Raw genomic sequence first — 20,605 nt, forward strand, 5'->3', positions numbered from 1 at the left:
CTTCCTTCCGAGGAGTGGCTGGTGGGTTTGAACCGCCAGCCTTCTGGTTAGCAGTCAAGTGCCTTAGCCACTATGCTACCAGAGCTCCCATAGCACAGAATGAGCTTCCTTATAGGGTTTCTAAGGCTATAATCTTCACCTAAGAAAACTGCCACATCTTTCTCCCTCAAAGTGGCTGGTGGTTAAAATCACCAACCTTTTGGTTAACAGCAAAGTGCATAACCACTATGACACTAGGGCTCCTTAAATTTCTTTTTAAAGATCTAAATAAATGGAAAAGTATCTCATATTTGTTGTTAAAATGGCAATACTTGCCAAATTGATCTGCAGAGTCAATGCAAACTCCCCCAGCATTCCAGGTGACTTCTTTGTAGAAATTGATAAGCTGATCCTAAAACTCATTTGGAAGTGCAAAGGATTCAGATAGCCAGATAGCCAGACAGCCAGTCAGACTGGAGTGGGACAAGGCACATGGAATCAAGCAGAAACAATTCCATGTGAGGGGTCTTACTTACTCCTCAATGAAAGGTTGAAAGTTAGCAATGGAGCTACAATGTACATAATTCATTGATACTTTTTGAGGTTGTATGATAACTGTGTTTAGGATCACTCAAGACCAATTTTCTAGGCCCTGTTCCCCATCTGGGAGCTCTGGTGGCCTAGTGCCTAAGGCATTTGACTGCAAACCAGAAGGCTAGCAGTCACTCCAACCAGTCACTCCTTGGAAGGAAGATTGGGCCATCTACTTCTGTAGAGATACTGCCTCGGACACCCAAGGAGGGGTCACTATGAGTCGAATTGACTGGACAGCAGTGAGTGTGGTTTTGGTTTTCTTCCCCACCTACAGGAATTCTTCCTCAAATACTCATTTGCTCAGTAGTGAGTTCATTGCTCCTGGACACAGCTGATAATCTAAGGAAAAGGTCAGTGAACTACAAGGCAGGTTTACTTTGTCTGTGTGTGCATAGTGGGGGTGGGGGTGGGGGGTTGTAGGAGGCAGCACATTTCCTCATCTTTGCTCCCTCAAAAATGCCACCACCCAACAATATCACCTCAGTTGTTCTGTTTGTTCCAGCTGCCAAATTACTAGTTTTAGCTCTGTGTTAACAGTAAAATGAATATAGTTAGAAACATATAGAGTGAGCTCAGTTACTTTTCATGATAACTCATGTTAGTTTTAAAAGCTCTAATTTAAACAACTTCTTTGAGAACCATCAATACATACTTAAACTAGGTTAATCCCAACTGAAAATTGCCATTTGTGTCTGTGCGCCCAAAGTGAGAAGATCATGAAGGCATGCCACACAAGGTCTTGCCTGAGTATGCTTGTTATTAAACATAAGATCTGTTGGCTCCTTAAACACATTTTAAAAATCTTTTTCATCTTTTAAGGTTATTTCCCTGATAGAGTTGCCAGGTAAGTTTCTGGTGGGTAAATAAGGGGTTATTGTAGTTGGGTGAAAAGCATAAAATGCTATTCTTGTAAAATACTTTTAAAATGCTATTATTGAGGGGGAAATACAACACTATATTATTCAAAGATATATTAAGAGAGCTATATTAATACTATGAGGAGTTCTGGTGGCACAGTGGCTAAAGCACAATGCTGTTAATCGAAAGGTGGGTGGTCTGAACCCACCAGCTGCTCAACGAGAAAAAGATGTGGTAGTTGCTTACATAAAGATTCACAGCCTTGGAAACCCTATAGGACAGTTCTACTCTGTCCTATAAGGTCACTATGAGTCAGAATCAACTTGACAGCAGTGGGTTTGGTTTTTGGATTCATATCATATTTCCTGATGTATCAGAGAAACACCTCTACATGCACATGTCTACATATGGACTAACACAGTAGAAGACTCAATAAAGAGGTTCCACATCATTACTAAACTCTACTTTTAGGCTTGAAGCCCTCAATGACACTGTACTTTCTAGCCCTCTATCTCCCTTTCTTTTCCTGAATCTCTGACCTAACTACTTCAAAACAAACCTGTAAACAACAGAACTTACTATTTTGCTGGTGCTCTCTTCCACACCTTACCTCCTCTTAAGTTCTCAGAGAGTAGTCCCAGCATCAAACCAGTTAGAAAGCTGGATGTCATCTGCCATTCTTTCCCTCTGCCTCACACCCTATCCAATCAATCACTCAATCTAATCAATTTTTATCTTCCAGCCATCTCTAGTCGCTACCTTAGTTCAGACCACTAGCATCTCTAATATACTGGTAAACCAGCACCTTAACTAGCCTTCCTGCCTCTGGTCAGATCTTGCAGTAGGTATGTAGGTCACAGCTGTAGCCCACTGCCTTGCAGTAGGCCTGGTAGAGCTGGAAATCAATAAACACAAGTAGAATAAATGACCCCCAAAATGAGGAAGAAAAATGGAATAATAGAAAGCTATGACATGATAGTAAAATAAGCTTAACATCAATATTCACTAAGTTAACAGGACAAATATTAGAAATGAAACACTAAATGGGTAATGGAATAAAAAATAGGAAGCAACCTGAGGAATTATAAAGAAACAAATCATGTTGGACAAACATGAATTATGATGAAAAATGCATCAGATATATTACATCTTAGGTATTTTTAATTATCTTTGTCACACTGTGTTATGAAAACACCCTTGTGAAATTGAGGCAAATTGATCTACACTGCGTGAGAAAAGATATGAATACTGGAAATGGCAGGAATTAGGCAAAGAGAAATTTATAGGAAATCACTTCCCATCTATGTGCTAATCCTTAAAACCTATAGAAGTAATTACACCATTATATGGTTAAGTTTACTGACATTTTTAATGCACATTTCCATGGTCATAAAAGGGAGAAATCTTTCTCTCTGACTCTCATGTTTTCCCTTTTGGCCTGAGATTATGGACTAAGACTTATGAAAAATCCATGACTCTATAATAAATGTTGATTACACAAAATACTCACCCAAAGCCTATAGCCACCCAGTAGTTTCTGACCCCCTGATGGGGCCCTACCATAGGAAGGATGTCAGGAGAGTAGGTGATAGGACCATTGACAATATTGATGATATCAGCTTTTTTCAAGACCGGCACCATTTCCATGGCAGCTTCAACATGTTCCATGATTCGGTCAAGATCAGACTCAAAGAGTTCCTTTCCAAAACCTGAAAAGACATGCCATTGTCATCAGTGTTGCACAGCTGCACTGACAGATGCTCTAAAGTGATTTGGATCTCTGAAACAGATTGTAATTAAAAATGGCCTGTTAAGGTACTTTCCATTTTTTATAAAATGTACTTGAAATTCACTATCTCCAGATGAGTACACATTATATTACCGAGAACAATAATTTCATTGTATTTAAAAATAAAACCATGGAAGTTAACCTTTTTTTAACTTTTTTTTTTTTTTTTTTTTTTTTAAAGTTACTATCAACTTGACTCCAACTCATGGTCATCCTCTGTGTTAGAGTGGAACTATGCTCCATAAGGTTTCCAATGGCTGATTTTTCAAAAGCAGATTGCTAGGCCTTTCTTCCAAGGTGTGTCTGGGTGGACTTGAATCTCTAACCTTTCAGTAAGCAGCTGAGCTCCTTTTTAATTAAGATAAAAACAAGACGCACTGCCATGGAGTTGGATCCGACTTATAGCGACCCCTCCTTGGGTTTCCAAGGTGGTATCATTACAGAAGTAGATTGCCCAATCTTCCTTCTAAGGAGTGGCTGGTGGGCTTGAACTGCCAGCCTTCTGGTTAGCAGTCAAATGCCTTAGGCACTACGCCACCAGAGCTCCTTAATTAAGATAAAGCCTGATTTCTATTTATTAAGTTTCTCATAGGAGCTCTGGTGGCATAGTGCCTAAGGCATTTGACTGCTCACCAGAAGGCTGGCAGTTCAAACTCACCAGTCACTCCTCGAAGGGAAGGTTGGGCAATCTACTTCCTCAGTGATATTTCCTCAGAAACCCATGGAAGGGTCCCTATGAGTCAGATCTGACTGGAGGGCAGCAGTTGCATTTGCATTTTAAGTGTCTCATATTTAATCCAATCACAATTCTTTTAAAACCAACATTTAGTTTATAAGAGAGATACTTATCCTTCAAGTGAGAGCATATGGGAGTTTACAAAGCCATGCCAGGACACTGGGGAAAAGTGGAAAACTGTTTTAGGATTTAAGATGATGGATTCTAGACCCCTTCTTATCCCCCTTCAACAGGGAAGGAACAGCATGGCAATCTAATTCCTTCAGTCTGCTTTCACATATATCCAAGGGCTAAAGTTCTATGAAGAGGCAAGATCTTGGAGTCCAACCATCTCCTCAGTCTTAAAAGGCACTGTGGTTGGAGACAAGCCACAGATGAGTTTGCAAAGAATATCTCTACCTACACTTCTGATTTCCCACAGAAGCTAGTCAGCTTCTTGCTCCTGCTGTGGACTGCATGTGGGGTCAGTTGCAGTGGAGGCATGCAGACTAGAAGGGCCAAACTGGTAAATGAGAACACCTAGGGCCAGCGAACAATCTTGCTCTCTTCCCAGCTGATATTGTTTAAATATTTGTTTGGCCTTTATTTAGAGGAGAGGGAGATAAAACATGGAGGAAGTCCAGAGAAGGAGACACTCAGATAGCAGGAACTCTGTGATTAGGAGCTATTCTGCTCAGGAGCAAATGTGTTCTATGGAAGGCAGTGTAGTTAATGTTTGCTGTTACATGGGCATAGCTGTTTCATGAGGAGTAAGAGGGCACTCATCCTCTATCTCAAGAAGACTATAAAATAATAATTTCAGAAATCACAGTTTTCTCCATTTCTTTATATTCCTTGTAATGTTTCAGTGTTCCAATGCTCCCTTTATAGATCAACCCCTGAGGTATTTCCACAGGTGGTGCAAAAAGGACAAGGAGGCCACATGTTCTGACCTCCTCTAATCCCACAAGAGGAAGACAGAGTCATGATAAATAACCCAAGGCCTATTCCTGCCAGGCCAGACATGCTGCCTCCCTCCAGCCCTTTCTCCAACCGTTCCTCCCAAAGCACCCACCACATCTCTCCTGGGTTCGATAATTCGCTGCAGTGGCCACACAGAACTCACAGATTACAGGGTTTATTAGGGAAGCACCAGGCTACAATTCAAGTTCAGGAAAAAATGCTCAGTCTCTCTCCCAGCCTACTGTCTCTCAGGCAAGTCTCTCACAGTCTCTCTCCCCGCAGTGCATGTCCCTTGGTGTCTTACTCAGCAACACATGTCTCTTGCATCTCTTTCCCAGCAGCACATGTCTCTTTCAGCAGCACGTCTTCCTCAACCAGCAGTCAAAGAGAGAGTTCTGCCTCTAGGAGGCCTCCTTTTGAGCCTGGCAGGGTGGTCAAACTAGCCAATCACAGCATCAGAACTCTAAGCACCTGAGAGAGAGTGGGAACCTCCCAGAACATTGTGTTGTGCCACGCCCAACAGAAATAACCCACGTGGATAACATTTACAATCAGGAGCTCCTCAGTTGCTCATTCCACCACTGAGTTTACAATGACTTATGGGTAGAAAAGCCATACTAAGTGATTTACTACATTGCAGGTGGTCTAATCTTTAAGCCAGCTCTGCAGGAGTTTTGTTTCCATGAAAAGCAAAAACAAATGACACATCTCCCTAACAGAATGTGAAAGGGAAACTGTGTACCTTCTGCTTTAGGAAAAAGGCTAGAGCCTTTTCCACATCATTTCCATAGTATAGGAGGGCCTCAGTTTGCAGTACCAACACACCCTGCTCTGTTATAGACTTCTGGGCTTCCATTCTTAATAGGATGGATATCCTGCCTCAGATGCTTTAAAATAATAATAATAATAATAATAATATTTTATTGTGTTTTTGGTGAAAGCTTACACAGCAAATCAGGTTCCCATTTACCAGTTTCTGTACACATTGTTCAGTGACATTGGTTACATTTTTCACAATGTGTCAACATTCTCACTATTTCCAATCTGGTTGTTCCATTTCCATTACTTTAGTTTGCCTGCCCCACTCCCTTACCTTCTCATCTTGGCTTTAGGGTAAATGTTGACAGTTTGGACTCATATAGATGATTTTTCAAATGAGCTCAGTACTTATTGGCAATACTGTTTATTTTATGAACCAATTTGTTATTTAACAAGGTGACTTCCAGGAGTGATTTCAGTACCAAGATTAAAGGATATCTCAGGGCAAAAGTCGGGGATTCCTTTAGTCTCGACTGGTCCAGTAAATCTGGCCTTTTTTAAGAATTTGAATTTTGTTCCACATTTTTCTCCAGTTCTATCCAGGACCATCGATTTTGTCCCTGATCAGAATAGTCAGTAGTAGTAGCCCAACACCATCTAGTTCTTCTGGTCTCAGATTAGATGAGGCCATGGTTCATGTGGGCTTTCAGTCCTGTAGAGTACTTTCTTCTTTGAGTCTTTGGTTTCTTCTTTCTTTTTTGCTCCAGATGAATAGAGACCAATAGTTATATCTTAGATGGTTGCTCACAAGGTGTTAAGACCCCAGACACTACTCATCAAATTAAGATGTAGAACATAAACTTTATGAACTATGTTATGACAACTGACCAAGTTGTTCCACAACAAATCCAGTAAACCAATCCTGCAAGGTGTTTAGTTATGTCTAGGAAGTATTCATGACTCTGACCCCTGTGTGCTTTACTAAATATATGAATATATATGTAGCACACACAAACATGTATAGATAGATAGATAGATAGGCCTATAGATACACCTATACATGTACACACATATACTCACATGTGCCTTTCTATACACACACACACACATATATATATATACCTAGGAGCTCTGGTGGCATAGTGCCTAAGGCACTTGACTACTAGCCAGAAGGCTGGCGGTTCAAACCCACCAGCCACTCCTTGGAAGGAAGATTGGGCAATCTACTTCCGTAGTGATACTGCCTTGGAAACCCAAGGAGGGGCTGTTATGAGTCAGGTCCGACTTGACAGCACATAACAACAACATGTAACCATAATCTTGCTTGCTGAAAGTGAAGATGATTTGTAGCACTTACTGATGAAGATTAAAGACTACATTCTGCAGTATGGATTATACCTCAACATAAAGAAAACAAATATTCTCACAACTGGACCAATAAGCAGCATCATGATATGTGGAGAAGATTGAAGTTGTCAAAGATCTCATATAACTTGGTCCCACAATCAACACCCATGGAAGCAGCAGTCAAGAAATTAGATGACGTATTGCATCAGGCACATCTTCTGCAAAAGACCTCTTTAAAGTGTTGAAGAGTGAATATATCACTTTGAAGATTAACGTGCACCTAACCCAAGCCATGGTGTTTTCAATTGCCTCATATGCATGTGAAAGCTGAACAATGAATCAGGATGACCAAAGAAGTGTTGATACTTTTTAGTTGCAGTGTTGGCAAAGAATACTGAAAGTACCATGGACTGCCAGAAGAATGAACAAATCTGTCCTAGAAGTACAGCCAGAATACTCCTCAGAAGTGAGAATGGCCAGACTTCATCTCACCCACTTTGGTCATGTTGTCAGAAGGGACCATCCCCTGGGGAAGAATATCATGCTTAGTAAAGTGAAGGATCAGCAAAAAAGTGCACAGCCTTCAATGAGATGGATTGATACAGTGGCTGCAACTGTAAGTTCAGGTATAGTAAGGATTGTGAGGCTGATGCAAGACCAGGCGGTATTTCATTCTGTTGGACACAGGGTCGCTATGCATTGGACTGATTCAACAGCACCTAAAAACAACAACATATAACCATACACATAAAAGGAGCCCTCTGGCTCCTTTTAAGTGCTTTTTTTAAGTCCTTTTAAGTGCTCAGCTACTAACCAAAAGGTTGGCAGTTTAAACCCACTAGCTACCTTGCAGGAGAAAGGTGTGGCAATCTGCTTTTGTAAAGATTACAGCTTCAGAAACCCTATGGGGCCATTCTACTCTGTCCTATAGGATCACTATCAGTCAGAATTGACTCAACAGCAATGGGTTTATTCTGATATATCCACATACATATTTTTTCATTGTTATTGCTGTTGTTGCAAAATTATACATGTTATAGCATTTACCAAAAATGTTCTTTATTCTTGTGTATTTCTTCATGTCATTTACCTTGGTCTAGTTGCACAGACTTCACCCACATCTGGTTCGCCTTTCCCATCACCAAAATAACAAATGTCTACTATCTAGATGGTGGTTCCCCCTCCCATCCCTGGTAACCACCAAGGAACATTGCTGTATCTATGTATACCTATTCTGGTCTTTTTATAAAAGTAAGATCATACAATATTTGTCCTTTTGTGATTGACTTATTTCACTCAGCATAATGTCTCCAGATCTATTCATGTTGTTCTAGGAATTCATCATTATTCTTTACAGTTGCATTCCATTCCGTGTACATACCATAACTGGCTTATCTAATCATCTGCCACTCCATGGAAGGAAGGTTGGGCAATCTACCTCTGTAGTGATACCCCCTTGGAAACCCAAGGAGGGGTCACTATGAGTTGGGTCCAACTTGATGGCACATAACAACAACAACAATAATCACCTGCTGATGGGAGGCACTTAGGTTGTTTCCATCTTTTTGCTATCATGTCAGATACCTTTCATGTTTCCAGGTGCCAAAGCACAACAGCAGCTATATCTAAATCTTGGGAATAGACCAAGTGATAGAATGAAGAAAAAGAAGTTAGGCAGGAGGTTGGTATGGGCAGATAAAAATAGACTTAGAGCTTTTGAAAGCAGCTAGAATGTGTTCTTCAGCTTCTCTACCATCACCAATTACATCTTCTCTCTTCCCTCATCGAGGCCTCACTCTCTGCTGTGATTGTTTGAGCGATATGAGGACAGAGCTCACCTCAAATTACCCACCTCCACCACTCCAGGTGTCTGGTAAGCTAGCATTGTTGTTCTTGCTGGTTGCTATCAAGTCAGCTCTGACTCACAGTGACTCATATGCACAACAGAACGAAACCCTGCCTGGTCTGGCACCATCCTCACAATACTTGCTCTGCTTGAGGCCATCGTTGCAGCCACTGTGTCAACCCATCTCATTGAGCATGATATCCATCTCCGGGGAATGGCCGCTTCTGACAACATGACTGAAGTGGGTGAGATGAGGTCTGGCCATTCTCACTTCTAAGGAGCATTCTGGAACACTTCCTCCAAGACAAATTTGTTCATTATTCTGGGTCCCCAAAACCCACTGCCATTGAGTCAATTCTGACTCATAGTGACCCTTATTGCATTTCCAAGATTGTCAATCTTTACAGAAGTAGATTGCCTCAACTTCCTCCACGGAGCAGCTGGTGGGTTTGAACCACTGATCTTCTGGTTAGCAGCCAATGTCCTTACCCACTATGCCACCAGAGCTCCTTGTTCTTCTGGCAGTCCATGATATTTTCAGTATTCTTTACCAACACCACATTTCAAAGGCGTTAATTCTTCTTAAGTCTTCCTCATTCACTGTTCAGATTGCACACACATGTGAGGTGACTGAAAACACCACGGCTTGGGTTAGGTGCACCTTAGACTTCAAAGTGATATATTTACTCTTCAACACTTTAAAGAGGTCTTTTGCAGTAGATTTGCCTAAGACAATATGATGTCTGCTTACTTCACTGTTGCTTCTATGAGTGTTGACTGTGGATTCAAGTAAAATGAAATCTTTGACAACTTCAATCAGTTCTCTCTCCATTTATCATGATGCTGCTTATTGGTCCAGTTGTGAGGATTTTTGTTTTCTTTATGTTGAGGTCTGATCCATATTGAAAACCAATATATGATCCATATTGAAGATTTTTATCAGTAAGTGCTTCAAGTCATCTTCACTTTCAGCAAGCAAGGTTCTGTCATCTGCATATCTCAGATTGTTAATAAGTTTTCCTTTCATCCTGATACCGAGTTTGTCTTGTATAGTCCAGTTTTTCAGATTATTTGCTCAGCATACAGATTGAATAACTATACAACCCTGATGCACACCCTTCCTGATTTTAAACCATGTAGTATTCCCCTATTCTGTTCGAATGACAGACTCTTGGTCTATCAGCACAATTAAGTGTTCTGGAATTCCCATTCTTCAAAAATATTATCCATTAATTTGTTATGATCCACACAGTTAAATGGCTTTGCATAGTCAATAAAACACAGGTAAACATCTTTCTGGTATTCTTTGCTTTTAATTGCTTTTAGTTAAGACTCATCTGACATCAGCAATGACATCCCTCACTCCAAATCCTCTTCTGAATCTAGCTTGCATCTCTGGAAGTATAGTGTCATTTTATTCTAGACCTTTATACCTTTTAATTTGCTAAACCCACCTGGAGGGACTCCACTGCTGATCCAGGAGTCTTGAAGTTTCATTTTCTCCTGACGTTCATATGGACCAAACAAAAGTCCATCCCTTTCCTGGCGGAGGTAATAAGATCCTTCCAGGTCACGGAGCACAGGGAGTTCTCTTTTCAAAGCTTTCACTTCAGGTATAGTTGATGTGACAACATACTGATGTTGAACCGGAATGAGAGGATGTTCTAGTCCAATCATTTTGCCAACTTCACGAGCCCAAAATCCTTAAACAAAAAACTCATTTTAATATGTCATCATATATATAAACATACCACACCTGACAATGATATAATTTAAACTAAAATAAAATATATTGGAAGACATGAGTACTTACGGCAACACCTAAAGAATGTCATAACAATCTTTAAATATTTTATTGCTGCAAAATTGGGTGAGGGAAAATAAAACAAGACAATATTTTATAATGAATGTGTTCTGGATACTTAGTGCTGCCCTGACAGAAATATACCACAAATGGGATGGCCTCAACAAACAGGAGTTTATTCTCTTACAGTTTGGAGGCTTTAAGTTCAAGTTCAAAGTGCCAGGCTCTAGGGGCTAGGTGAAAGCCCCTCAGCCTTGGGCTTCAGCTCTGCCTCCAGCTCCCAGCCCACTGAAGCTAGGGCTTTTCTTTACTTAGACAGCTGCTGGCTGCTGAGGCTGCCAAGCCCAAGGTTGACAAGTAAAAAGGCACAGTCCCAATATTACCAAATCACACGGCAGGCCATTAATTCAAGTCCATTGTAAGTCCCAAGGTTGGTAGAACATGACAGGTTGCTGAAACAACCACATGGCTACATGCAGGATTCAAGGTGCCATAAGCTAGAGACTATCCCCAAGGCTTCTCCTTATATACAGGAAACAGACGTCCCAAAGGCACCTACTCAGCTGCTTCTGGTAGATCCCACCATGGAGTTGATTGGCACTCTCATCATGGGGAATAACTACCACCAGCTGCCCAGCCACTCAACCAGGCCCAGCCAAGTTGGCATACAAACTAAACTACCACAGAATATAATTAGTGTCACTGAATTGTACATGTAAAAATGTTTAAATGTCAAATGTTTTACTATACATATATATACTTACCACAATTAAATATATATAAAGATGAGAAATAAATACTGCCATATACAAAAGAAAAAAATCTTTCTTTGAGAACTCCATTCCTGAAAAAACATTTTGCCCTTAAGCAAAGGTGGACAGGAAAAGAACAAAGAGCTTTATTTTATGGAAAATAAATAAAAATGTGACTACCTAATACATTATAATAATAGTATATAATAAACACTGCAAGTCAGATCCCCAAACTCTCCTCTTCTCAACTTGTTGATGGCTAAAATTCCACAAATACAGTTTGTTAACTTAAAATGTGAAAATACTTGGAAGAAGTAGCACATGAAGTTTTATCTGTTATTTTAAAAGTTTAGTTTTAATAAGTTTGTCAAAGCCTCTCTTATAAAGAGCATGAAGGCACCAAGTCAGTGCCAAGTGAGAGAAGGGGCCACAACTAAGAGGAGAGAGTTTCATAAATGATGGAGAATACCAAAAAGAAATGTTTCTCACTCCATAACTTGCACATGGACTGTGTTATTATGGACATGAATGTCATTTTTTTTTAATTTATAAGAGACAGACCAAGATAACTTGAGGCTGAAAGGAACCTTGATTATCTCCCAAGCCACTCCTTTAGTACACAGATGTGGAAGATGCAGTCCAGAGAAGGTAAGAGACCTACCCAAAGTCACTCTGGTCTTTGGTTTTATTGATACACAAAGCTTGTATTTTAAAAACCCAAGACACCATCACTTGTATAAAGGTATTTTAGGATCTAAAATGATAAAAAGGATTATGATCTGGCATGGATGTGGTATTACTACAATGCAACATTTTGGAGTGGGAGTTCTATTTACTGGTTTGCCCCATAATAATTCTGAATAATCATTCAAATGGTTAGGCAGTCTTAAGTTCTTCCATTAGAGGTTACACACTCTCTAATTTTTAATCATTTCTGTTTGTGCTTTTTTTTTTCTGAATCTAATAAACAGTTCTGAAATCTCTGTCATTATGAAGTTCAGAGCTAGAAAAAGAATCATCAATTGTGAGTCAATCTGAAAACCCAGACTACATACCCTTAAGTGTCCATGCTTATTTCCATTTAACCATCTAAACATCACCTTTGTGTTCTTTTGTTTTGTTTTGGCCTAACAGCTAAATTGCTCACACTTTTATAATAATCCCAGAAATGAGTATTTGTATACAACCAAAAATCTGACCTGTGGGGAACAAAACTAAATGTTAGTCTTTTAATAATTTAGAGATTTGATTTATTTTTTGCTACCAGGAAGCAAATATGTAGATGACATAACCTTGCATGCTGAAAATGAAGATGACTTGAAGCACTTACTGATGAAGATTAAAGACTACAGTCTTCAGTATGGATTACACCGCAACATAAAGAAAACAAAAATCCTCACAACTGGACCAGTAAGCAACATCACAGTAAAAGGAGAAAAGATTGAAGTTGTCAGGGATTTCATTTTATTTGGATCCACAATCAACACTCGTGGAAGCAGCAGTCAAGAAATCAGTCATATTGTACTACACAGATCTTCTGCAAAGGACTCTTTAAAGTATTAAGAAGCAAAGATACCACTTTGAAGATTAAGGTGCTAACCCAAACCATGGCATTTTCAATCACCTCATATGCATATGAAAGCTGGAAAATGAATAAGGAAGACTGAAGAAGAGATGATGCCTTTGAATTATAGTGTTAGTGAAGAATACTGAACATACCATGGACTGCCAGAAGAATGAACAAATCTGTCCTAGAGGAAGTGCAGCCAGCAGGCTCCTTGGAAACGAGAATAGCTAGATTTTGTCTCACCTACTTTGGTCATGTAGCCAGAAAGGACCATTCCTTGGAGAAGGATAATATGCTTGGTAAAGTAGAGGGTCAGTGAAAAAGGGGAAGACCTACAACAAGACACAGTGGCTGCAACAATAAGCTCAAGTGTAGCAAGGTTGTGAAGAGGGTGCAGGACTGGGCAGTCTTTTGTTCTGTGTCAGAGTCAACTCAACAGCACCTAACAGCAACAACAACTAAGAAGAAATGAGTTAGCAACATCAGGATCTTGTAGGAAAACATAGTAAAGTCATACATTCTAGTTACATATACTAAAGTAATTTGAAAAATATAGAAAGTCAAAATATTAGCCTAGAAATTAAAACTACTACAAAACCAAAACCCACTGCCATCCTCAATATACTTGTTTCAGTTAAAAGGCATAAATTGAAGAAAATAAATTCTGTCCCATGTAAGAATATTTATTAATTTCTGAGACAAACTGCTTGCTTATTATTGTACTCCATAATTAAAGTGAAAATGTATACCTAAATAAATATAACTATATTACTTAAAACCCCATAGCAAGCTCTATACTGTTTTACCCTATGGTGGGGATGTCTATTGGCATTCTCTTCCTCTTTAGTTAACCTCAATCTAGCCAGGATTATACTTTAATCTCTGCCAGATCACCCACCCACTATGTTCAAAGGGAAGACAGGTAAATATGAAGGATTCACTGTAAAATCTACCATTATCACATGAAAAATAACTGAAGAGTCATTAATAATGATCACTTGAAATTACTTCTATTAAAAAAAATCTGCAGTGATTAATAGAAATGGGGTTTAAATGAAGGGTAAATGTTCATGGACAAGTTTGCTTCTACTACAGAGTTTATACAGTGACAATGACAGGTTCATTCTTTGATGCAGAGTATCTGGCAAACTTAAGCAATTTTTTTTGATGAAACACTGAGGTTCAAGTTAGCATGATTCAATCACATTTCTGATTTACTAAATAAGGAAAACTCTTAAAGAAAATTTTCAAAGTCTTCTCAGGCTTAGTAGGTCAATTAGAAATGAGGTCAAGAGAAACATTCATCACCAAGCAAAGAAAATGCCTGCATCATAATAAACAGAACTTGCACATGCCCCTGAGTGCCACCTAAGGGGGAGAGTAGAATGAAAGGAGGATGGAGCAGATTTTGAAAGCATTGAGTACTAGAAACAAGTTAGGTATAATAATGATATTAATATTTATGATTATTATAATGATTTCCTTGATAGGTCTAATCTTAGTCTGGCAGACACTAGCATCAGGTGACTAGTGCCTTTTTATGCAAACTTTAAGATTACCCAATGCCTTTATCTTGCACTATAGTCATCCAGCACCCATTCAACTAGTAAATTTAATTTCCAAAGGGAGACCAGGAAGCGAGCCAGTAGTGGTTTGGAACAGCTATGGGAGACCAGGAGGTGAGCCACTGGGATCTGGAACAGCTCAAGGAGATCAGGATCTGAACCAGTGGGGTTTAGAACACCTAAGGGAGACAAGGAAGTGAGCCGAGCAGTTTGGAACAACTAAGAGAAATGAACTTGTCTGTCAGTTTGTCATAATGTGGTGGCTAGTGTGTTGCTGTGAGGTTGAAAACTATGCCACCAGTGTTTCAAATGCCAGCAGGGTTACCCAAGGTGGAAAGGTTTCAGGAGAGCTCCCAGAATAAGACAGACTCAGAAGAAGTAAGAGGCCATCCACTTCTCAAAAAATTGGCCAATGAAAATGTTATGAATAGCAGTGAAACACTGTCTGATATATTACTGGAAAACTTTATGAACAGCTCTGAAGCATTGTCTGATATAGTTCCAGAGGATGAGCCCCTCAGTCAGATGACACTCAAGATACGACTGGGGAAGAGCTGCCTCTTCAGAGTAGAGTTGACCTTAATGATGTGGATAGAGTAACTTTTCAGGACCTCCAGTGGCTGATGTGGCACAACTCAAAATGAGAAGAAATACCTGCAAACATGCATTAATAATCAGAACATGGAATGTACAAAGTATGAATCTAGGAAAATTGGAAGTTGTCAAAAATGAAATGAAACACATAAGGATTGATATCGTAGGCATTATTGTTAGGTTGTTATGTACCGTTGAGTCGGACCCGACTCATAGTGACCCCTCCTTGGGTTTCCGAGGCAGTATCACTACAGAAGTAGATTGCCCCATCTTCCTTCCGAGGAGTGGCTGGTGGGTTTGAACCACCAGCCTTCTGGTTAGCAGTCAAGTGCCTTAAGCACTACGCTACCAGAGCTCCCATCATAGGCATTAGTGAGCTGAAATGGACTAGTTTTGGCCATTTTGAATCAGACAACCATATGATCCTGATCTATGTCAGGAATGAGAAATTGAAGAATGGCACGGCATTCTCATCACAAAGAATGTTTCAAGATGCATCCTGGAGTACAATGTTGTCAGTGATAGGATAATATCCATATGCCTACAAGGAAGACCAGTGAATATTACTATTCAAATCTACTCACCAACCACCAAAGCCAACAGGAAGAAGTTGAAGATTTTTACCAACTTCTGCAGCCTGAAACTGACCAAACACACAATCAAGATGTGCTGATTATCATTGGTGATTGGAAGGCAAAAGTTGGAAACAAAGAAGGGTCACTGGTAGTTTGAAAATATGACTTTGGTGATAGAAATAATGCTGGAAATCACGTGATAGAATTTTGCAAGACCAATGACCTATTCATCGCAAATACCTTTTTTCAACATCTCAAATGGTAGCTATATACGTGGACTCCACCAGATGGAGTACACAGGAATCAGATTGACTACATCTGTGGAAAGAGGCAATGAAGAAGCTCAATATCTTCAGCCAAAACAAGACAAGGAGCTGATTGTGGAACAGATCATTAACTGCTCATATGCAAGTTCAAGTTAAAGACAATTAAAAGAAGTCAACAAGAGCCAAAATATGACCTTGATTATATCCCTCCTGAATTTAGAATTTAGAATAGATTTGATGTATTGAACACCAGTGACAAAAAACCAGAGGAAATTTGGGATGACATCAAGAGCATCATGCATGAAGAAAGCAAAAGGTCATTAAAAAGACAGGAAAGGAAGAAAAGACCAAAATGGATGTTAGAAGAGACTCTGAAACTTGCCGTTGAATGGAGAGTTAGCTAAAGCAAATGGAAGAAATGACAAGATAAAAGAGCTGAACAGATTTCAAAGAGCAACTCAAGAAGACAAAGTCAATTATTGTAATGAAATGTGCAAAGACCTGGAGTTAGAAAACCAAAAGGAAAGAACACGCTTGTCATCTCTTAAGCTGAAAGAACTGAAGAAAAAATTTAAGCCTTGAGTTGCAATATTGAAAGATTCTATGGCCAATATATTGAATGATGCAGGAAAAATCAAAAGAAGATGGAAAGAACACACAGAGTCACTGCACCAAAAAGAATTGGTCAAAGTTCATCCATTTCAAGAGATGGCAGATGATAAAGAACTAATGGTATTGAAGGAAGAAGTTGAAACTGCACTGAAGGAACTGGAGAAAAACAACACTCCAGGAATTAATGGAATACCCATTGAGAAGTTTCGACAAACAGATGCCATGCTGGAGACACTCACTCGGCTATGCCAAGAGATTTGGAAGTTACCTGACCAACTGACTGGAAGAGATCCATATTTGTACCCATTCCAAAGAAAGGTGATCCCACAGAATGTGGAAATTATCGAACAATATTAAATATTGCACACAAGTAAAATTTTACTGAAGATAATTCAAACATGGTTGCAACAGTATATTGACAGAGAACTTCCAGAAATGCAAGCTGTATTCAGAAGGGGACATGAGCAAGGGATATCATAGCTGATGTCATATGGATCTTGTCTCAAAGCAAAGAATACCAGAAAGATGTTTACTTGTGTTTCATTGACTATGCAAAGGCATTCAATTGTATGAATCATAACAAATTATGGATAATATTGAGAAGAATGGGGATTCCAGAACATGGAATTGTACTCATGAGGAACCTGTACACAGAGCAGAATGCTGTTGTTCGAACAGAACAAGGGGATATTGCATGGTTTAAAATCAGGAAGGGAGTGCATCAGAGTTATGTCCTTTCACCATACTTATTACATCTGTATGCTGAGCAAATAATCAGAGAAGCTGGACTATATGAAGAAGAATGCGGCATCAGGATTAGAAGAAGGCTCATTAACAATCTGAGATATGCAGATGACATAACTTTGCTTGCTGAAAGTGAGGATGACTTGAAGCACTTACTGATAAAGATTGAAGACTACAATATGGATTACATCTAATATAAAGAAAACAAAAATCCTCACAAGTGGACCAATAAGCAGCATCATGATAAATGGAGAAAAGATTGAAGTTTTCAAGGACTTCACATTACTTGGTTTTACAATCAACACCAATGGAAGCAGCAGTCAAGACATCAGACAATGTATTTCTCTGGGTAAATCCGCTGTAAAAGACCTCTTTCAAGTGTTGAAGAGTCTCCTTGAAGACTAAGGTTCACCTAACCCAAGCCATGGTATTTTCAATCACCTCGTATGCATGTGACAGCTGGACAAGGAATAAGGAAGACCAAGAAGAGTTGATGCTTTTGAGTTGTGGTGCTGGTGAAGAATACTGAGAGAACCATGGACTGCTAAAAAACTAACAGATCTATCCTGGACGAAGTGCAGCCAGAATGCTCCTTGGAAGCAAGGGTGGCCAGACTATGCCTCACCTACTTTGGTCATGTTGTCAGAAGGGAGCATTTCCTGGGGAAGGATATCATGCTTGGTAAAGTGGAGGGTCAATGAAAAAGGGGAAGGCCCTCAACAAGATGGATTGACACAGTAGCTGCAACAATGGGCTCAGGTATAGCAGGGATTGTGAGACCAGGCAGTGGTTTGTTCTTTTATACACAGGGTTGTTATGAGTTGGAGACAACTCAGTGGCACCTAACAACAAATGGTGAAGGCCCTCGACAAGATGAACTGACACAGTGGCTGCAATGATGGGCTCAGGTAGAGGAAGGATTGTGAGGCTGGCGCAGGACCAGGCAGTGTTTTATTTTGTTGTACACAGGGTCGCTATGAGTTGGAGCTGACTCAATGATACTGAACAACAACAACTACTACTACTGTATACCTGGTTCCTGGGTGGTGTAAATGTGCTCAGCTGCTAACTGAAAGGAGGTTTGAGACCATCCAGAGGTGCCTCTGCAAAAAGGCCTGGCAATAATACAACTGGGTTGCCACAGAAGTGTTGTTATAGGAAAGAGTAGTGGGCCTATTCTTGAGCTAGCAGAGCTGACAGTTTCTGGATGCTCCTGAACTCTTATGAGTCGGGTCCGACTTGACAGCACATAACAACAAACAACAACAACCTGAACTCTTAGTGTACAATATGTGCAACAGTTTAAATCTAAGAGATGGTAATGTTGTTGTTGTTGTTAATTGCTGTTGACGTGATTCCAACTCTTGACGACCCCATGTGGGCAGAGTAGGATTGCTCCACAGGATTTTCAAGGCTGTGATCTTTCCAAAGCAGATCACTAGGCCTTACTTACAAAAAGCCTCTGGGTAGGTTTGAACCACTAATCTTTCAGTTAATAGTCTAGCACTTAATAGCTTGTGCCATCCAGGGACTCCTTAGATGAGTAAAACCCACTGCCATCAAGTCGATTCTGACTCACAGCGACTCTATAAGACAGAGTAGAACCACCTAATAGGGTTTCCAAGGCTGAAAATCTTTATGGAAGCAGACTTCCTTCTTCCATGGAGAAGCTGGTGGATTAGAACCACTGACCTTTAAATTAGAAGATGAATGCCTTAACCACTGCACCAACAGAGCTTCTTCTTAGATGGATCAATGGCTATTAATTCCCATTTTACAAATGAGTAACTTCATCAGGCCATACAGTTGGCAACACAGAAAGTTCCACTCCCTAGTCAATGTGGGAAGCATACTAGCAAACTGACAAATTTTTACTGTTAGGCTTTGTTTTCATAGGTATTCTGAATATCCAGAAGCCTTCTGTTATGACTCCGTTTTAGAAAATTCCAAACCAAAAACCAAAAAACAATTGAGTAGGTAATACAAAAAAAAAAAACTAAGCCCACTGCCATCGAGTAGATTTCAACTCTTAGTGACCCCATGACGTTTCCAAGGCGGTACATCTTTACAGAAGTAGATTGTTCCATCTTCCCTCTGTGGCTGGTGGGGGTTTGAACCACCAACCTTCTGCTTAGCAGTCAAATGCCTTAGGCACTATGCCACCAGAGCTCCTTTGAGTTTGTAATAGAGGCCTTTATATCTTGGCTCCTTTAATGAGATTTCAGTGCTGGCCTGGTCACCTGACCCCAATTTGTGATACACACTAGTCTCCCTTAGGAACCCTGGGAAATATCCCATCAGGCAACATATTCTCAAACCATATTAGTATGGTGCCTCCAGCAGATGGTTGCTTTCATTCATAAAATTGAACTTTGTTAGCTTCAGTTCCAGAAGGAGATATATTCAAACCTTTGCATCCAATTACTGAGGCTTACCCTTTTGGGAGCTTTTATCCCTTACATAAGGTTTTCTTAAAAGTAGACTTACAAATAATTAAACACATACACACATACATGTACCCCTCCTTTACATTACTAATATGCAATCAGGTAAGTTTTTTTTCCAAAGAATTTTGCCTGATGAGAGAGAGAGATGGACGAGGAAAAAAAAAATTATAAGCCAGATATGATTTGAATAAAATAAAGAAATGAAACAGTTGTGTTCTTCTCTGTGAGAGGTTGTAGTCTTCATACAACTTCCAGCAAGGAACTGCATAGAGTTACCAGGAACCAAGGATGTAGAGTAAATGTGGCTGGGTGGAAGGCATCAGGAACACAGAACAGAGGGACGCATTACTGCTCTGCACAGACCCACACTATCTATCTAGTTCCAGGGATTTGCTTTCCCAGGCCAGCACCAAAAGCTGCTCCATCCCCATCCTACTTCACAGCTGTATAGAAAACTTCGTTGGACAGCAAAAATGCCCTGGATCTATCTAGGTCAGATCTCTTTGGAGATTATGCTATCATTCCTTCAGTGATTTTTTCCCCTCATAGTTAATGGTTTGTTTTCAAACAAAATATTACAATGACAATTAATTACGTAAACCAAAGTGTTTCCAATTTAGGAAAACAATGAGTGTTGTTGTTGTTGTTGTTAAGTGCCGTCGAGTCGTTTCCGACTCATAGTGACCCCATGCACAGCAGGACGAAACACTGCCCGATCGCACGCCAGCCCCACAATCCCTGCTATACTTGATCCCATCATCGCAGCCACCGTATCAATCCATCTCGTTGAAGGCCTCCCCCTCTTTCATCGACCCTCCACCCTACCAAG

The 20,605-nt window shown here is 40.0% G+C and overlaps 1 protein-coding gene across 1 annotated transcript in view; it reads right to left on the reverse strand.

The window, feature by feature from the left end:
• The window catches only part of DMGDH (dimethylglycine dehydrogenase), a 110,526-nt gene that overhangs the window by 56,484 nt on the left and 33,437 nt on the right, over positions 1-20,605 (reverse strand). The window contains exons 6-7 of the mRNA XM_007943478.1: positions 10,305-10,553; positions 2,942-3,140 (exon numbers count right to left, since the gene is read on the reverse strand). Coding sequence (XP_007941669.1) covers positions 2,942-3,140; positions 10,305-10,553 — 448 coding nt within the window. The remainder of the gene's footprint in view (positions 1-2,941; positions 3,141-10,304; positions 10,554-20,605) is intronic.

The sequence above is a fragment of the Orycteropus afer genome, unplaced genomic scaffold (genome assembly GCF_000298275.1).
Source record: "Orycteropus afer afer isolate SDZICR_OR568_19922 unplaced genomic scaffold, OryAfe1.0 scaffold00107, whole genome shotgun sequence".
NCBI lineage: Eukaryota > Metazoa > Chordata > Mammalia > Tubulidentata > Orycteropodidae > Orycteropus > Orycteropus afer.